This window comes from Carcharhinus amblyrhynchos, unplaced genomic scaffold (genome assembly GCF_965287045.1).
Source record: "Carcharhinus amblyrhynchos unplaced genomic scaffold, sCarAmb.v2.hapA chromosome_205, whole genome shotgun sequence".
NCBI classification, from domain to species: Eukaryota; Metazoa; Chordata; class Chondrichthyes; order Carcharhiniformes; family Carcharhinidae; genus Carcharhinus; species Carcharhinus amblyrhynchos.
In genome coordinates this window covers 15,845-35,639 of record NW_027649945.1, presented here as the reverse complement: position 1 = coordinate 35,639, position 19,795 = coordinate 15,845, and the positions used below count along the sequence as shown (strand labels likewise).

The window sequence follows — 19,795 nt, the reverse complement described above, 5'->3', positions numbered from 1 at the left end:
CGAGAATAGAAATATCAGCAATTGGAGACACATAAACTCCAGCTCCGAGCATGACTGGAGCTGTTCCCGAATCATCAGCAGCGACTGTCATTGTAAATGTAACTATGCAGAGCCAGAGGGTCAGCACTGATTAGTGTTTGAATTGATAAAACGGGGCAATCAATCAGCATATAAACAGTAATGTAATCTTGTCCAGTCAATATATGTCACTGATGTCAGGTGAATATTGACCTGGACCCTGGGAAAGATTTAACTGCTCCCTCACTGAACATGGATATCAGAGAAAAGACAAACCCTCAGCTTAATGTCTCATCTGGAAGGTGGCCCCTCTGACAGTACGGCACTCCCTCAGTACTGACTCTCTGACAGTGTGGCACTCCCTCAGCATTGACCCTCTGACAGTGCGGCACTCCCTCAGCACTGACCCTCTGACAGTGCGGCACTCCCTCAGTACTGACCCTCTGACAGTGCAGCACTCCCTCAGTACTGACCCTCTGACAGTGCGGCACTCCCTCAGTACTGACCCTCTGACAGTGCGGCACTCCCTCAGCACTGACCCTCTGACAGTGTGGCACTCCCTCAGCACTGACCCTCTGACAGTGCGACACTCCCTCAGCACTGACCCTCTGACAGTGCGGCACTCCCTCAGCACTGACCCTCTGACAGTGCGGCACTCCCTCAGCACTGACCCTCTGACAGTGCGGCACTCCCTCAGCACTGACCCTCTGACAGTGTGGCACTCCCTCAGTACTGACCCTCTGAGAGTGCACATGCTGGGCGTACCTGCAGTTTCGGTGTGTGAAGTGTGGACCCAGTGAATGTGGAACTGGGGGCCTGTGGGACTGTGGGCGTGCAAAGGATCAACCAGGGTTGTGGGGCCTCATATCTGGCCCTGGGCAGCGTGGGCTTCTGGTGTGGGCCTGCAGGGTGTGAGCCTCAGTCTGGGCTCTCCCCCTACTGTATCTTATATAGATTGGACATGGTGATGTACGATTCATCGGGAGGGGCAACAGGGCTGCCAGGGAAGTTTGAGCCCACATTGGTGCTTCTGACCCCAGGCCTCTCTGTGACCTGAGCGCTCTCTTCCATACAAGCTGCTCCACCATGTGGGATGTCCCCAGGCAGGGGGCCCAACGAGTTGCAGTGAGTCCCCACCCTGCCACGGAGTTGAATGCCTCGGGAGAGGCAGGATGGAGGGCCAGAGGCTCCCTTACACATGCGGGCTCCCCTCTCAGGCTCCACTGCCTTGTTGTGTGGCTCAGGGGTGTGCGCTGCAATCTGTGGGATGCTGGTTCTGATGTTTCCTGCTCTCTCCACTGTGGGATCGGCTGATAAGAGCAGCTCCCTCTCGATGTTGCTGTCGCCCTCAGCAGCCTCGCAGACTGCGGACAGGTTCCGATGGCACATCTGGGCTCCTTTGATCTGAATCATATCCACTCTGCTCACCATCACATCCAGGAAGATGTATGGATTAAAACTCACTTCACCCACCTGTAACAGAGCACACAACACTCAGCGCTGTGATACTGCCGCAAGACGCAGAGCTGTGCCACTGGCGCGGGTCCCATCTATACTGTCCCCCATCAAACACTCCCACCTTCTGTGCTAAGCCTTACCTTGCCGGGTTTCATGTAGATACGTTCCAGGGCACATTTAGGATTTGGGACTTTAGGCCAAATGTGAGGTTTGATCCTGTTGAGGAAAGAAATGAGTGAGTTTCTTGTTTGCTGTGAGAGGATGGCTCAGTATCTGAGCAAGAAGCTCGCATTCCTTATCTCTCACACACTCCATCTTTGTGCTGCCCTCTGATGTAGCAGTCTAATGTAGCTGGGGGGAGCGAGATGTGGATATGTATTGCTCGCGTGTCGGGTAGAGGTGGTGTCATGGAATATTCCTGGCATGGAAGGACTAAGTTACGAGGAAAGGTTGGAGAAACTGGGGCTCTTCTCCTTAGAAAGACGGAGATTAAGGGGGGATCTGATAAAGGTGTATAAAATAATGAAGGGAATAGATAGAGTCAGTAGTGATAGGCTTTTCCCTAGATTGGGGACAATTACGAGAGGTCACGATCTAAGGGTGAGGGGGGAGAAGTATAATTTGGATATGAGAGGAAGGTTTTTGACGCAGGGGGTGTGGAACGCGCTACCAAGTAAGGTGGTGGAGGCAAGCACATTGGACTTGTTTAAGGTTTACTTAGACAGACACATGAGCGAAACAGGGATGGAGGGTTATAGTAGACGGTATTAAATAGGGTCAGAGCCTCGGGACGACACCGGAAATGTAGTATTACATGTTAATGTTTTGTCTTTTTATTCCACAGGGTCGGTCCACCTTGTTGTCAAACGAGGGGCATGCACACGGTGGGTCGTGCGTGGGCTGCTCTTGGAGGTGGCCTAGTATTTCGTGTCGTTGTGTGTGCTTAATCCTGGACCAGCAGTCGGGCACCGCAACAGCTCAGTGACTATCACTGCTAGCTGTGCAGATACATGGATTTGGGACGGTGTCTGTGGGAGTTTGCGCATTCTCCCTGTGGTTGCGTGGGTTTCCTCTGGGTGCTCCGGTTTCCTCCCACACCCCAAAGATGTGCTCTTAGGCTGATTGGTGTACCAAATTGACACTATTCTCTCCTGAATCTGGCTACATTAAGGGTTCCATTAACATACACACAGGGCAGGGTAGGTGTAGGGAGATGCGGTGGCGCGGGCTCGTTGGGCCAAAGGGCTTGTTTCCCATGCTGGGTTGTTCTTTGTTCTTTGTTATGTTATTCCATAGAATGGTTCCAGTCCTGAAGGACGCTATTCTGATAATCATATCCATGCCGGCTCTTTGAAGGATCATTCAGGGATTACCCATTCCAAATCCTAACCACTCGCTGTGTGAATCTGTCTCCACCACACTCTCAGACAGTACATTCCAGATCCTAACCACTCACTGTGTGAAACTGTCTCCACCACACTCTCAGACAGTGCATAGAATCAGAAAAACTATAGCACAATACAGGCCCTTCAGCCCACAAAGTTGTGCCAAAGATGTCCGTCCCTTAGAGATTACTAGGCTTATCTATAACCCTCTATCTTACTAAGTCCCATGTACTTATCTAAAAGTCTCATAAAAGATCCTATCGAACCCACCTCCACCACCGTTGCCGGCAGCCCATTCCACGCACCCACAACACTCTGAGTGAAAAACTTACCCCTGACATCTTCTCTGTACCTATTCCCCAGCACCTTAAACCTGTGTCCTCTCGTGGCAACCATTTCATCCCTGGGAAAAAGCCTCTGAGAATCCACCCTATGTATACCTCTCAACATCTTATACACCTCTATCAGGTCACCTCTCATCCTTCGTCTCTCCACGGAGAAAAGGCCGAGCTCTCTCAACCTATCCCCATATGGCATGCTCCCCAATCCAGGCAACATCCTTGTAAATCTCCTCTGCACCCTTTCTATGGCTTCCACATCCTTCCTGTAATGAGGCGACCAGAACTGCGCACAGTACCCCAAGTGGGTCTGACCAGGTCCTATCTAGCTGCAACATTATCCCTTGACTCGTAAACTCAGTCCCTCGATTGATGAAGGCCAGTACACCATACGCCTTCTTGATCACATCCTCTACCTGCGTAGCTGATTTGAGCATCCTATGAACTCAGACCCCAAATCCTTCTGATCTTCCACACTGCCAAGAGTCCTACCATTAATATTATATTCTGCCATCCTATGTGACCTGCCAAAATGAGCCACTTCACACTTATCTGGGTTAAACTCCATCTGCCACTTCTCCACCCAGTCTTGCATCCTATCTATGTCTCGCTCCAACTTCTGACATCCCTCCAGACTATCCACAACACCACCAACCTTTGTGTCATCAGTAAACTTACCAACCCATCCCTCCACTTCCTCATCCAGGTCATTTATAAAAATCACAAAGAGTAAGGATCCCAGAACAGATCCCTGGGGCACTCCACTGGTGACTGACCTCCATGCAGAAAAACACCCATCTACAACCACTCTCTGCCTTCTGTGGGCAAGCCAGTTCTGGATCCACAAAGCAATGTCCCCTTGGATCCCATACTCCCTCACTTTCTCAATAAGCCTTGCATGGGGCACCTTTTCAAATACCTTGTTGAGGTCCATATATACTGCATCTATTGCTCTTCCTTCATCAATGTATTTAGTCACATCTTCAAAAAATTCAATCAGGCTCGTAAGGCATGATCTGCCTTTGACAAAGCCGTGCTGACTATTCTTAATCATATTATACCTCTCCAAATGTTCATAAGTCCTGCCTCTCAAGATCTTCTCCATCAACTTACCAACCACTGAGGTTAGACTCACTGTACACAACATTCCAACTCATGCCTCACACAAGTTCATCATAAACTCTTTATTCTTGTAATCTATGCCCTTGTTAATAAACCTCAGGATACATAAGAACATAAGAAATAGGAGCAGGAATTGGCCATCTAGCCCTTCGAGCCTGCCCCTCCATTCAATAAGATCATGGCTGATCTGAAGTGGATCAGTTCCACTTTCCTGCTTTCTCCCCATAACCCTTAATTCCCCTATCTACCCGTGACTTAAATATATTCAGCGAGGTAGCCTCCACCACTTCAACGGGTAGAGAATTCCAGAGATTCACCACCCTTTGAGTGAAGAAGTTCCTCCTCAACTCTGATCTAAACTGCCCTCCCCCTTATCTTGAGGCTGTGCCCTCTAGTCCTGCTATCCTTTCTAAGCGGGAAGAATCTCTCTACCTCTACCCTATCCATCCCTTTCATTATCTTATACGTCTCTATAAGATCCCCCCTCATCCTTCTAAACTCCAACGAGTACACACCCAGTCTATTTAGTCTCTCTTCATTGTCCAACCCCCTCATCTCCGGTATCAACATAGTGAACCTCCTCTGCACTCCCTCCAAGGCCAAAATACCCTTGTGCAAGTACGGCGACCAAAACTACACATAGTACTCCAGCTGCGGCCTCACCAGTGCCCTGTACAGTTGCAGCAAGACCTCCCTACTTTTATATTTTATCCCCCTCGTTATAAAGGCCAACATCCCATTCGCCTTCTTGATCACCTGCTGATCCTGCAGACTGAGTTTTTGCGATTTGTGCACAAGGACCCCCAGGTCCCTCTGCACTGTAGCATGCTGCAGCTTTTCGCCCTTTAAATAATAATCCTTCCTACTATTATTTTTGCCAAAGTGGATAACCTCACATTTGCTAACATTATACTCCATCTGCCAGGTCCTTGCCCACTCGCTCAGCCTATCCAGGTCTCTCTGCAGACTTTCCACACCCTCCACTCAATTTGCTTTTCCACTCATCTTCGTGTCATCAGCAAATTTTGTCACCCTACACTCAGCCCCCTCCTCCAGATCATCTATGTAAATGGTAAATAGCTGAGGCCCCAGCACCGATCCCTGGGGCACTCCACTAGGCACCAACCGCCAACCAGAATAGCACCCATTGATACCAACTCTCTGCTTCCTATTAGACAGCCAATCCTCTATCCACACTAACACCTTACCCCCAACTCTGTGCACCCTAACCTTCTGAAGCAACCTTTTATGAAGCACCTTATCAAACGCCTTCTGGAAATCTAAAAACACATCCACCGGTTCCCCTCTGTCTACCACACTAGTCACATCCTCATAGAAATCCAATAAATTCGTCAAACACGACCTCCCCTTAACGAATCCGTGCTGCGTCTGCTCGATCAAACCATTCTCTTCTAGGTGCTTCGCTATTTCTTCTTTGATGACGGATTCTAGCATTTTTCCAACTACAGACATAGTTGGAAACTACAGACAATATGCTTTATTAATACTCTGTCCACCTGTCCTGCTACCTTTGACGTTTATGCACATACACATCCATGTCTTTCTGCTCCTGCCACTTCTTTACAGATGTACCCTTTATTTTATGTTGTCTTTCCATGTTGTTCCTATCCAAGCGCATCACCTCACACTTCTCTGCATTGAACTTCATCTGCCACCTTTCTGTCCACTCCATCAGCTTGTCAATGTCCTTTTGCATTTCTACACTGTCCTCTTCACAGTTTACAATAATTCCAAGTTTTGTATGATTCATCAGTTTTCAAACTGTCTCCAGTGCACCCAACTCTAGGCCATTAACATATATGCGAAACAGCAAGGGTCCCAAGAGTGACTGGTGGAGTGGAAAATGGGGGTGCAGTGGGTGTAGGAAAGGTGTGATGTACCTCTTGTCACCAAGTTTATTCATTAGTGTCACAAGTCGGCTTACATTAACATTGCAATGAAGTTAGTGAAAATTCCCTAGTCTCCGCACTCCAGCATCTGTTTAGGTACACAGAGGGAGAATTTAGCATGGCCAATGTACCTAACCAGCACAAAAGGAGACATGCAAGGATACTGGCAGGTAGAATAAAGGAAAATCCAAATGTTGTTTTTCAGGTATGCTAAGGATAACTAGGAAAAGGGTAGCAGTCATTAAGGACCACATTATGTACATATATTAGGAGCAAGAGGGTAGCCAGGGAAAGAGTTGGCCCACTCAAGGACAATGGAGGGAAGTTTTGTGTGGAGCCACAGGAAGTGGGTGAGATCCTTGATGAGTACTTTGCATTGGTATTCACTAAGGAGAGGGGTATGGGGAATGTTAAGGTGAGGGAGGAGTGTTTGAATACTCTCGGGCAGGTAAATATAATGAAGGAGAAAGTGTTGAGTATCTTTAAATGCATTAAGCTGGACAGATCCCCAGGTGAAGAAGGTTTCAGCAATAAGGAGGATTGTTGGAGCTGGAGGAGGTTACAGAGATAGGGAGAGTTCTGGGACTGCTGGAGGAGGTGACAGAGAGAGGGAGGGGGTGGAGGGGCTGGAGGAGGTAACAGAAATAGGGAGGGGCTGGAGGAGGTAACAAATAGGGAGAGCGTAGGGGCTGGAGGAGATAACAGATATAGGGAGGGGCGTAGGGGTTGGAGGAGGTTACAGAGATAGGGAGGGAGTGTAGGGGCTGGAGGAGGTTATAGAGATAGGGAGGGGTGTAGGGGCTGGAGGAGATAACAGATATAGGGAGGGGTGTAGGGGCTGGAGGAGGTTACAGAAATAGGGAGGGGCGTAGGGGCTGGAGGAGGTTACAGAGATAGGGAGTGGTGTGGTTTGGAGATGAAGAAACAACTTTGTTTCCACAGATGATGTCACTGAAAGTGCATTTTTATACGAAAACCATGTGGGTGGCACAGTGGTTAGCACTGCTGCCTCTCAGCACCAGGAACTCGAGTTTGATTCCTGGCAGCACGGTGACACAGTGGTTAGCACTGCTGTCTCACAGTGCCAGGGACCCGGGTTCGATTCCCGGCTTGGGTCACTGTCTGTGGAGTCTGCACGTTCTCCCCGTGTCTGTGTGGGTTTCCTCTGGGTTCTCCGGTTTCCTCCCAGACCCCATGCTGGTTAGGGTGCATTGGCCACACTCAATTCTCCCTCAGTGTACCCGAACAGGGGCCGGAGTGTGTGGCGACTAGGGGATTTTCACAGTAACTTCATTGCAGTGTTAATGTAAGCCTATTTGTGATTAATAAATAAACTTTAAAAGCTGATTTGAACTGACTGATTTGGAAGTTGCTGGATTTGATTTTCACAGGGTTCAGCTGAGGACGTGGATGATGCCTTCAACAAACAGATTCGAGTAAACCTCAACAAACTGGAGCCAGCCGCAGCCCGGCAGGATGTAGGATTGGGAAAGGAACACAAATTCCCATCTCTCTGCTCCCAACTTCACCAGAATCCTGGAAAACTGTGATGAATAACTCATTCAATCCTGGGGCCACCAAGATAATTAACTTGATTCACACCGGTGGAATTTACCAGAACAATACCAACAAACACAACAACAGAGGGAGAGTGTACATGGGGGTGTGGGAGGGGGAATGGGGGGTAGAGTCAGTGATAGGGGAGAGTGTACATGGGGGTGTGGGAGGGGGGAATGGGGGGGAGAGTCAGTGATAGGGGAGAGTGTACATGGGGGTGTGGGAGGGGGAATGGGGGGAGAGTCAGTGATAGGGGAGAGTGTACATGGGGGTGTGGGAGGGGGAATGGGGGGGAGAGTCAGTGATAGGGGAGAGTGTACATGGGGGTGTGGGAGGGGGGAATGGGGGGGAGAGTCAGTGATAGGGGAGAGTGTACATGGGGGTGTGGGAGGGGGAATGGGGGGAGAGTCAGTGATAGGGGAGAGTGTACATGGGGGTGTGGGAGGGGGGAATGGGGGGAGAGTCAGTGATAGGGGAGAGTGTACATGGGGGTGTGGGAGGGGGGAATGGGGGGGAGAGTCAGTGATAGGGGAGAGTGTACATGGGGGTGTGGGAGGGGGAATGGGGGGAGAGTCAGTGATAGGGGAGAGTGTACATGGGGGTGTGGGAGGGGGAATTATGACACATTATAATTGGTGGTGGTAAATGTTGTTAACAGGGGCTGACCTGTTCTCCCAGAATAGTGCACTCAGGCCAAAAAGAAAGAAGAAAAGCAGGATCAGCAAGGAGATTGTTAGCTTGACACCTGTAAAAAAAAACAAGCCAGAAAATCAACATGTATCAGGTTTGTGAGGTTACAATGTCCCTGTCTCATTTAAAACACATTGAAAAAGTAAACACTGCATGTTTTAATGTTCTATACTGTACCTTTGTATGTGTTTGTATGTTCGTACTGACTACAATATCATCACAGAATGCCATAGGAAGCATTGAGGTTGTGAGAATTAAAAACCTTTTTACCCAGAGGGGGGTGAGGGTCTGGAATGTGCTGCCTGGGAGGGTGGTGGAGGTGGGATGCCTCACATCCCTTAAAAAGTACCTGGATGAGTGCTTGGTACGTCATAACATTCAGGGCGATGGGCCAAGTGCTGGTAAATGGGATTAGTTGGGAGTTCAGATATTTTTAATGTGTTGGTGTAGAATTGATGGGCCGAAGGGCCTTTTCTGAGCTCGATGATTCTGTGACACTAACCATTGCTGGGGAGAACAATCTAGATATTTGAGTTCCCAAAGTTTGTTCACCATCTACAAGACACAAGTCAAGAGTGTGATGGAATATTCTCATAGAAACATAGTAAATAGGAGCAGGAGTAGGCCATTCAGCCCTTCGAACCTGCCCCACCATTCAATATGATCATGGTTGATCATGCACTATCAATATCTCAGTCCCACTTTCTCTCAATATTCCTTGATCCCTTTTGCCACAAGGGCCACGTCCAGTTCACCCTTGAACATATTTAACAAGCTGGCCCCAACAGCTTTCTGTGGTAGAGGATTCCACAGGTTCATAACTCTGAGTGAAGAAATTCTTCCTCATCATCCTAAGGCGTTCTATAGATATGTTAAGAACAGAAGATTGGTTAGGGCAAGATCAGGGCCAGTTAGAGACAGCAGTGGGAATTTATGTGTGGAACCGGAAGAGATTGGAGAGGCATTGAACCAATATTTCTCTTCGGTATTCACGCAGGGAGACATGAATGTAGCTGTGGAGAACACTGGGTTACAGGGTTGTAAACTGAATAGTATTGAAGTAGATAAGGAGGATGTACTAGCTATTCTTGAGGGTTTGAAAATAGATAAGTCCCCTGGGCCGGACGGGATTTACCCTAGGATTCTCTGGGAGGCAAGAGAGGCGATTGCAGAGCCTCTGGCACTGATCTTCAGGTCGTCGTTGGTCACAGGTATGGTGCCGGAAGACTGGAGGATAGCGAATGTTGTCCCATTGTTTAAGAAGGGGAACAGAGACTTCCCCGGGAATTATAGACCGGTGAGTCTTACTTCTGTTGTGGGCAAAGTTTTAGAAAAAATTATTAGGGATAGGATTTATAGTTATTTAGAGAGTAATGTATTGATTGGAGATAGTCAGCATGGTTTTGTGAAGGGTAGGTCGTGCCTTACTAACCTTATTGAGTTTTTTGAGAAAGTGACCAAAGAGGTGGATGGGGGTAAGGCAGTTGACATGGTATATATGGACTTTAGTAAGGCGTTTGATAAGGTTCACCATGGAAGGCTGCTGCAGAAAATGCAGATGTATGGGATTGAGGGTGATTTAGTTAATTGGATCAGGAATTGGCTAGCAGATAGGACACAGAGGGTGGTGGTTGATGGTAAGTATTCGTCATGGAGTTCGGTTACAAGTGGTGTGCCTCAGGGATCTGTTTTGGGGCCACTGCTGTTTGTAATTTTTATAAATGATCTGGATGAGGGTATAGTTGGGTGGATCAGTAAATTTGCTGATGACACCAAAGTCGGAGGAGTGGTAGATAGTGAAGAGGGGTGTCATAGTTTACAGAGAGACTTGGACAAGTTGCAGAGCTGGGCCGAGAGGTGGCAGATGGAGTTTAATGCGGAAAAGTGTGAGGTAATTCACTTTGGCAGGAATAACAGATGTGTAGAGTATCGGGCTAACGGTAGGACTCTGAATAGTGTTGATGAACAGAGGGATCTAGGTGTATGTGTACATAGATCCCTGAAAGTTGGGAATCAAGTAGATAAGGTAGTTAGGAAGGCATACGGTATCTTGGCGTTAATTGGTAGGGGGATTGAATTTAGGAGCCGCAACGTCATGTTGCAACTGTACAAAACTCTGGTGCGTCCGCACTTGGAGTATTGTGTGCAGTTCTGGTCCCCACATTATAGGAAGGATGTGGAGGCTTTGGAGAGGGTGCAGAGGAGGTTTACCAGGATGTTGCCTGGTATGGAGGGGAGGTCCTATGAGGAGAGACTGAGGGATTTGGGGTTGTTTTCGTTAGAAAGAAGGCGGGTAAGAGGGGACCTTATTGAAACATATAAGATGATTAGAGGTTTAGACAGGGTGGATAGTGATAGCCTTTTTCCTCAGATGGAGAAAGCTAGCACGAGGGAGCATAGCTTTAAATTAAGGGGTGGTAGTGTAGCCAAACAGGCCATCTAAGATGGCGTTTTGTAAAGCACTCTGGGACAACTGGGCAAGAAACTAAACTGACAGGCTGCAGTTTAAAGACAGACAAACAGGCTGCAACCCTGATGAGTGAATACACAGGATATGGGCCATCTCCAGGATGAATGAGACTTTCTGATCACACTGGGTTGTGTGCCAGACGTAAAGGCACCGTGAATCCTTATTTAGGAGGAAGGTATGTGACCTATGTGCCTACAACACCTACAGGCATGGTCGCCAGGGACACAGTAAAAAGTCTGACAACACCAGGTTTTAGTCCAACCTATTTATTTGATAATATACTCGCAAGCTTTCGGGTTAGCCCCTTCGAAGGGGCTAACCCGAAAGCTTGCAAGTATATTGTCAAATAAATAGGTTGGACTAAAACCTGGTGTTGTCAGACTTTTTACTGTGTTTACGCCAGTCCAACACCGGCATACCCACGCCAGGGACACACCCAGAGATTGGTGTGGTAGCACCTGATTGGACTCTTATCGATCAGGGCGATCAAGTCCTGATCGATTGATTGGCAATGGCCAAAAAAAGGGCGTGAAACCAAACGGGGTATAAAGGATGCTGCACAACCAGGAATCTCTCTCTCTCTGACCCCACGAACAAGCTACAACAATGGTGAACATCGCCAGCAAGAGGAGAGCCACCACACCCGAGAAGGAAGAAAGAGAGACTACAGCCAGAATGCCAGACCAGAGCAAAGGACCAAACTACACAGACAACTACCAAGACCAGCACACAGATAAAGGCCAGTATCTGTTTGGGTATTTGTCAATCACACAAAGTTCAGTCAAGGTCTTGTATTGTACTTGAATTCTAGCATTTCTGTAAGATAACTTATTGTTGGTCGGGTGGGTGATTATTGATTGTGTGGGTTTAATTAAATACTGTTTGTACTAATAAGACGTCTACTCAATTATTTGTCCATCGTATAAGGGTTAAAACAGGCTGATTTTTACAACAGTAGATATAGGATGGATGTCAGAGGTAGGTTCCTTACCCAGAGGGTGGTGAGGGATTGGAATGCCCTGCCTGCTGCAGTTGTAAATGCGCCTAGTTTGGGGGCGTTTAAGAGATCCGTGGATAGGTTTATGGATGGAAAGGGATTGGTTTAGGTTAGAGGGTCATTGCTTTTTTAATTGGTCGGCGCAACATCGTGGGCCGAAGGGCCTGTTCTGCGCTGTAATGTTCTATGTTCTATGTTCTATCTCAGTCCTGAATGACTTATCCCTTATTCTTAGACTGTGACCCCTAGTTCTGTACTTCCCAACATCAGGAACATTCTTCTCCCATCTAGCCTGTCCATTCCCAGCAGGATTTTAGCTGTTTCTCTGAGGCCCTCTCACACTTGCTTAGATGGCTATAGATCCTGCAAAAACTCAAGAAGCTGAACACCAGCCATGACAAAACAGCTCTCTGAGTTGGCACCCCATCTACCATCCTAAACTGTCCACCTCTCTCCACTTCTGATACACAGTGGAAACAGTGTGTGTCATCTACAAGATGCACTATAGCAACTCACCAAGGCTTTTTCAGCAATACCCTCTGAACTCAGGACCTGTACCTAGAAGGACAAGGATATCTGATGCACGGGAACCATCCTGACTTGGAAATATATCGTGATTCCTTCCCTGTCATCCTGGAACTCCCTCCCTCAGCACTGTGGGTGTATCAGAACACATGGATTCCAGCAGTTCAAAAAGGCCACCACTTTCTCAAGGACAATTAGGGATGGCGAATCAGTGCTGGCTTGTGACACCAACATCATGTGAACAAATCAAAAGAGAGTTTGGACTCTAAGAGCTCATGCAAGCTGAGCTTCAATCCTCTCACATGTAGTGGGTTGTTACAGGGTCAGCATCATGATGTTGCCAAGACAGAATCTGATTAAGCAGGATCGTATTGAATGATGGAACGTGAGCAGTGGACTGAGTGACCTACTCCTCCTCATTCTTATTTACATTACGACGTGTCCACGTTCACTTGATCTGTTCAATCTACAAAAATATACACAACACACACAGGCCATTCAGCCCCATCAGTCTGTGCTAGTATTTACCCTCCACACCTAATCATTCCAGTCACATTCACCCACCCTCCACCCAAACCCTCATCATCATTTCCTCCAATCACCTCTCTAATTCAATCCTGAATATTGATGCTGTTTCTGTCTTAATCATTCAGCCAGGAAATGAGTTCTACACTTTCACAACTCTCTAAAGATGTTTCTCACGCTCACTGTTCCAAACCCCTGCTATTTAAGCTTGTATCTCTGTGGCTCTTGTTCCAGAGCCTTCACTCACTGCGGACACTCTGACCAGGATTTTACCGGCGTGCCCGCCCCAATTCCAGGGACAGACAAGGCTCGGAGAATAGCATTCTCCGTTGGCCTCAGGCAGACAAAATTCCACCCTCCGTATCGATGTAACTTGTCCCAAACTTTCATCATTTTAAACATTGTTGAATTTCTTACAATCCATGTGTGGGTAATTCCCACACACATTGTGTGTGTCTGTTAGTACACATTAGCAAGTTCTATCCAGATAGACTCATGGTGCTTGCTGAGTGACTGTACCTGTACTCAATGTGGAGGCACTTGATGGGGTTTTGAAATTCACAGTTTGACTCCAATCACTCCATATTCCTCTGAAATAGTCATGATCAGGGATCGAGCGTATCCGAACCATGTACTTGGAGTTTGGAATCAAATTCTTCATCAATAGTCTGACTGAGCAGACAGTTACATTCAGGAGCTGATGGGGCAGAGGAAGGGAAGTGAACAGAGCGTGAGTTGTCTGTATTACTCTAGACAGAGAAAGCTGCTCGATCATCTCCTTAACTGGACCTGACTGAAGGGAGAAGACCCCTTCCCCCTCACCATGGATTCTCTGTACTCACCTCCACCATGGAGAATGTCACAGTGGGTGGTGTGATGCCCTGATCTCCCCCTGCTCCCTCTTTCTCTTCAAACCTCTCTGCTTGTCCATCCCGTCACCTTTTTCTGTCTTTTGACAGTTTTATCTGGATATTGTCCTTCTTTTCCTCCTTCTTCTCCACCCTAACCTCAAACTACAAACAGCAGGAGCTCCTGAACTTCTTTGTCACTCAGATCAAGAGCATTCAATCAATTCCCTCTGCTACTGTTGCTTTAAGTTTTGGGCCTCACCCAGCCCTGGCCCTTTCTCCAGTTTCTCTTCCTCTCTCTGTCATGCTGTCTCTGAGCTGTGACCTACTTAGAGCCATAAGTTGAGGGGGTTGAACTATGAGGAGAGGCTGAATAAACTAGGCTTGTACTCGTTAGAGTTTAGAAGAATGAGGGGAGATCTCATTGAGACGTATAAGATGATGAATGGGATGGATAGGATAGAGGTGGAGAGACTCTTCCCGCTCAGAAAGGACAGTAGGACTAGAGGGCACAGCCTCAAGATAAAAGGGGGGGCGGTTTAGAACGGAGTTGAGGAGGAACTTCTTCACTCAAAGGGTGGTGAATCTCTGGAATTCTCTGCCCATTGAAGTGGTGGAGGCTGCCTCGCTAAATATATTTAAGCCACGGGTAGATAGGTTTTTGGTAGGCAACGGGATTAAGGGCTATGGGGAGAGGGCGGGAATGTGGAACTGAGCCACAACAGATCAGCCATGATCTTATTGAATGGCGGGGCAGGCTCAAAGGGCTAGATGGCCTACTCCTGCTCCTATTTCTTATGTTCTTAGTCTTATAGAACATTACAGCACAGAAACAGGCCCTTGGCCCTTCTTGTCTGTGCCGAACCATTTTTCTGCCTAGTCCCACTGACCTGCACCTGGACCATATCCCTCCACACCCCTCTCACCCATGTACTTCCTGCTCCTTTGACCCTATTCTCATTGACCACCACAGCTCTGCCTTTGGCCCATGTTAGTCGCTATTCTCTTCAGCTGTTGCCCCTCTCTGATGTAAATCCCCCCCCACCCGACCAAACAACCCTGGAATCACACCATGTTTTACAAGCTACTGCTCCATCTCCATCCTCCCTCTCCTGGAAAGTCTGAGACAATGTTGTCACCTCCCAAATCCATGCCCATCTTCCCTGAAATTCCATATTTGAATCCTCCAATCAGCTTTCTATCACAGCATGGTGCTCCAATGGCTCTTATCAAATTCACATCACTTCCCCAAACCTCCCCTCAGTGTCCTCCTCGAGCTGTCTGCAGCCTTTCACACGGTGACCGCCCCATCCTCCTCTCGCCCAGCTGGCTGGGACAGCTCCTCTCCCCCCTGCCACCGGATCCATTCTGATCTCTCCAATCAGAGCCAGAGAGTCAGTGCCAATGGGTTCTCTTTTCTCCTTGCCCTCTGTTCCCTCCCTCAGGCTCTATCCTGTACCCCACTGTTCCCCATCTATACTCTGCCCCTCGCTGACATCATCTCAAAACATAGCGTTAGATTCCCCCTGGACACTGACCACCCCCCACCCCCACCCCCACCTTCACCTCATCCCCTCCCACTCCCTTCCACCCCCTCCTCACCCATCTCCACATCCTCCCACTCCCCTCTACCCCCACCCCCACCCCACTCCCCCAGTCCCTCCTCACCCCCTCCCCTATCCCCCAGCTCCACTCCCATCCTCACTCCCCCCAGTCCCACCTCACCCCCTCCCCCACCCCCACCCCCAGCCCCACTCCCATCCTCACCATATACCCTTCTCCCCTCTCCCCTCTCCCCTAACATAAGAACATAAGAATTTATCTTATAGAGACGTACAAGATGATGAATGGGATGGATAGGATAGAGGTGGAGAGACTCTTCCCGCTCAGAAAGGATAACAGGACTAGGGGGCACAGCCTCAAGATAAAGGGGGGGGCAGTTTAGAACGGAGTTGAGGAGGAACTTCTTCACTCAAAGGGTGGTGAATCTCTGGAATTCTCTGCCCGTTGAAGTGGTGGAGGCTGCCTCGCTAAATATTTTTAAGTCACGGGTAGATAGGTTTCTGATAGACAAGGGAATTAAGGGTTATGGGGAGAGGGCGGGAATGTGGAACTGATCCACTTCAGATCAGCCATGATCTTATTGAATGGCGGGGCAGGCTCGAAGGGCTAGATGGCCTACTCCTGCTCCTATTTCTTATGTTCTTATGTTCTTATGTTTTCACCCCTCCCAGTCCCACCTCACCCTCTCCCCTACCCCCCAGCCCCACTCCCATCCTCACCCCTCCCAGTCCCACCTCACCCCTACCCCCTCCCCCACCCTCACCTCCACCTCCACCTCAGCCCCACTCCCAGTCCAGGCTCCACCCCAACACCCCCCCCCCCCCCGCCCCACCCCTCTCCACTCTCCCACTGTGGCTAAATTCTCTGACTGTTTACCCAATACCCAGGCTGGGTGACCTTCCATCTCACCCCATTTCCCCGCACTGACACACGTGCCTTGTTATGTTTGCTTGCTAGAAATCTCTGCCTTTCTGTCCTAAACATTTAAACATACTCAGTGAATGAGTCTGTCCCCCTCTCTATCTGACTTTCACCTTTGATTCTTCTTAAATCAACCGTTTGACCAAGTTTCTGACCATCTGCCTGCCATTTCTCTCCGTCTCATATTGTTTCATAATCACTGCACCTTGGGAAGTTTTATCATGGAAAAGTTTCTATAGAAATGGAAGTATTAGTTGTACTGATCACAGTTCCACAGTGAGTGTCATCTGGAACAATTGCACCCCATCACTAAGCTGTGTTAAATATTGCAGAGCTGCTTTGCATCCTTACCTGCCACTCGGAGTCTGGGGTCCGGTAGGATATCTGGTGAAGGAGATTTTTGGTTAGCTCCTGGAACCGGACACTGGGAGTGGCCCAGAGCAGCTCAATTTCCTCAGCATCCATCAGCATGGTGACATTCACTCTGTAAGGGGGGCCCGGCTTCACTACAGAGAAATCACACACTCACATCACTTCACCCTGGTGGACCTAGTACTCACACACAGCCCAGGGCACATGGACACCTCACTGCTGAGTGGAACTCAGCTGCACTCTCAAGCAGAAAGAGGGCCCGAGGTGGCTAAGGAAGAGGGACAGAGGCAAGTGGCAAAGCCAGAGGGTCAAGAGATGGCTGACTGAAAGGAGAGGCTGGGGGGGCAGTGATTGGGAGAGGGGATTAAGGGGATGGAGTTGCTCAAGTGTCGAGAAGGGGGCAAGGGGCATGAAGTGGGCAGAGGAGGCGACAGCAGGTGAGGGAGGAGGGGTTGAGGATAGTGTTGGAGAGCAGTGAGGAGTAAGGAGGAGTGAGGTTGGAACTAGAGGGTGAGGATGCAGGTAAAGGGGAAAGTAGCAGATGGCAAGTTGAGTTTGGGAGATGGAGTGTGGGCAAGTGAGGCAGTGGAAGTGCAGAGGGCAAGACGGGATGGGCTAAAGGAGTGAATTTGTCCCAGAGTGTGTCCCTCAGTGTGTGTGTATCCCTCAGTGTGCGTGTGTATGTGTGTGTGTGTCTGTCCCTGTCCCTGTCCCTCAGTGTGTCTGTGTGTGTCCCATGTGTCTGTCCCTGAGAGTGTGGGTATCCATCTCTGTGTGTGTGCCCTCTGTTTCTATATATCTCTGTTTGTGTGTATCTCTGTTTCTCCCCATGTATGGGTGTATCCCAGTGTCTGTGTCTCTGGGTATGTCGCTCTCTGTGTAGCGAGATGTCTCTCTCTCAATGTGGACGGTACATAGTTGACAGCATAATGTCCCAGGATACAGATGTTTCAGGCAGAGTAGAGGGGGATGTAAAAGGGGTCGGGGAGTTGCACTACTGGTTAAGGAGAATATCACAGCTGTACTGCGGGAGGACACCTTGGAGGGCTCCTACAGCGAGGTAGTATGGGTAGAGCTCAGGAACAGGAAGGATGTAGTCACAATATTGGGTGTTTACTATAGGCCACCCAACTGGCAGTGGGAGATAGACAAACAGATATGTAGGCAAATTTTGGTAAGGTGTAAAAGTAACAGGGCTGTTGTGGTGAGAGATTTTAACTTCCCCAGTATTGACTGGGATTCACTTAATGCTTGGGGCATGGATGGGGCAGAGTTTGTAAGAAGCATCCAGGAGGCCTTCTTGAAACAGTATGTAGATAGTCCAACTAGGGAAGGGGCCATATTGGACCTGGTAGTGGGGAATGAGCCTGACCATGTGGTCCATGTTTCAGTAAGGGAGCAGTTCAAGAACAGTGATCACAATTCAGTGAGCTTTAAGGTACTGATGGATAAAGATAAGTGTAGTCCTCAAATTGGGGGAAGGCTAATTACAATAATATTAGGCAGGAACTGAAGAATGTAGATTGAGGGCAGATGCTTGAGGGCAAATCAACATCTGGCATGTGGAAAGCTTTTAAGTGTAGGTTGATAGGGATTCAGGACTGGCACATTCATGTACGGGTGAAGGATAAATATGGCAAGCTTTGGGAACCTTGGATGATGAGAGATATTGTGAGCCTAGTCAAAGAGAAAAAGGAGGCATTTGTTAAAGCCAGGAGGTTGGGAACACACGAAGCAAGTGTGGGATACAAGGAAAGTAGAAAGAAACTGAAGCAAAGGGTAAGGAGGGTTAAAAGGGGTCACGAAAAATCATTGGCCAGCAGGATTAAGGAAAATCCCAAGGCTTTTATACATATATAAAGAGCATGAGGGTATCCAGGGAGAGGGTTGGCCCACTCAAGGACAGGGGAGGGAATTTATGTGTGGAGCCAGAGGAAATGGGTGAGGTATTAAATGAGAATTTTGTACCAGTATTCACCAAAGAGAAGGACTTGCTGGATGATGAGTCTGGGAAAGGATGTGTAGATAGTTTGAGTCATGTTGAAATCAAAAAGGGGGAGGTATTGGGGTTCTTGAGGAACATTAAGGTAGACAAGTCCCCAGGGCCTGATGGGATCTACCCCAGAATACTGAGAGAGGCACGAGAGGAAATTGCTGGGGCCTTGAGAGAAATTTTTGTATCCTCACTGGCTACAGGGGAGGTCCCAGAGGATTGGAGAATAGCCGATGTTGTTCCTTTGTTTAAGAAGGATAGCAAGAATAATCCAGGTAATTACAGGCTGGTGAACCTTACATCAGTGGTAGGGAAATTATTGGAGAGAATTCTTCGAGACAGGATTTATTACCACTTGGAAATAAGTGGATGTATTAGTGAGAGGCAACATGGTTTTGTGAAGGGGAGGTTGTGTCTCACGAACTTGATCGAGTTTCTCGAGGAAGTGATGAAGATGATTGATGAGGGTAGGGCAGTGGATGTTGTCTACATGGACTTCAGTAAAGCCTTTGACAAGGTCCCTCATGGCAGACTGGTGCAGAAGATGAAGTCACATGGGATCAGAGGTGAGCTGGCAAGGTGGGTACAAAACTGGCTCAGTCAAAGACAGAGAGTAGCAGTGGAAGGGTGTGTTTCTGAATGGAGGGCTGTGACAAGTGGTGTTCCTCAGGGATCAGTGCTGGGACCTTTGCTGTTTGTAATATATATAAATGATTTGGAGGAAAATGTAACTGGATTGGTTAGTAAGTTTGCGGATGACACAAAGGTTGGTGGATTAGTGGATAGCGATGAGGACCATCAGAGGATACAGCAGGATATAGATCATAGAACATAGAACATAGAACATTACAGCGCGGAACAGGCCCTTCGGCCCACAATGTTGCGCCGACCAGTCTTATTTTAAAAAAAAACATTGACCCACTAATCTAAACCACTCCTTTTTCGTCCATAAACCTATCCACCAATCTCTTAAACGCCCCCAAACTAGGCGCATTTACAACTGCAGCAGGCAGGGCATTCCAGTCCCTCACCACCCTCTGGGTAAAGAACCTGCCCCTGACATCCGTCCTATAACTACCCCCCCTTAATTTAAAGCCATGCCC

At 48.4% G+C, this 19,795-nt stretch overlaps 1 protein-coding gene across 1 annotated transcript; it reads right to left on the bottom strand.

The window, feature by feature from the left end:
• Positions 1–696: 696 nt before the first annotated feature.
• On the bottom strand, positions 697–17,454 carry il7r (interleukin 7 receptor). The gene is made up of 5 exons (XM_080183274.1): positions 16,679–17,454; positions 13,515–13,692; positions 8,455–8,533; positions 1,617–1,692; positions 697–1,491 (listed from the first exon to the last, which is right to left on the bottom strand). Exons 1-5 carry the CDS (start codon positions 16,796–16,798, stop codon positions 955–957), a joined length of 990 nt encoding a protein of 329 aa, XP_080039400.1. The 5' UTR covers positions 16,799–17,454; the 3' UTR covers positions 697–954.
• Positions 17,455–19,795: the final 2,341 nt, after the last annotated feature.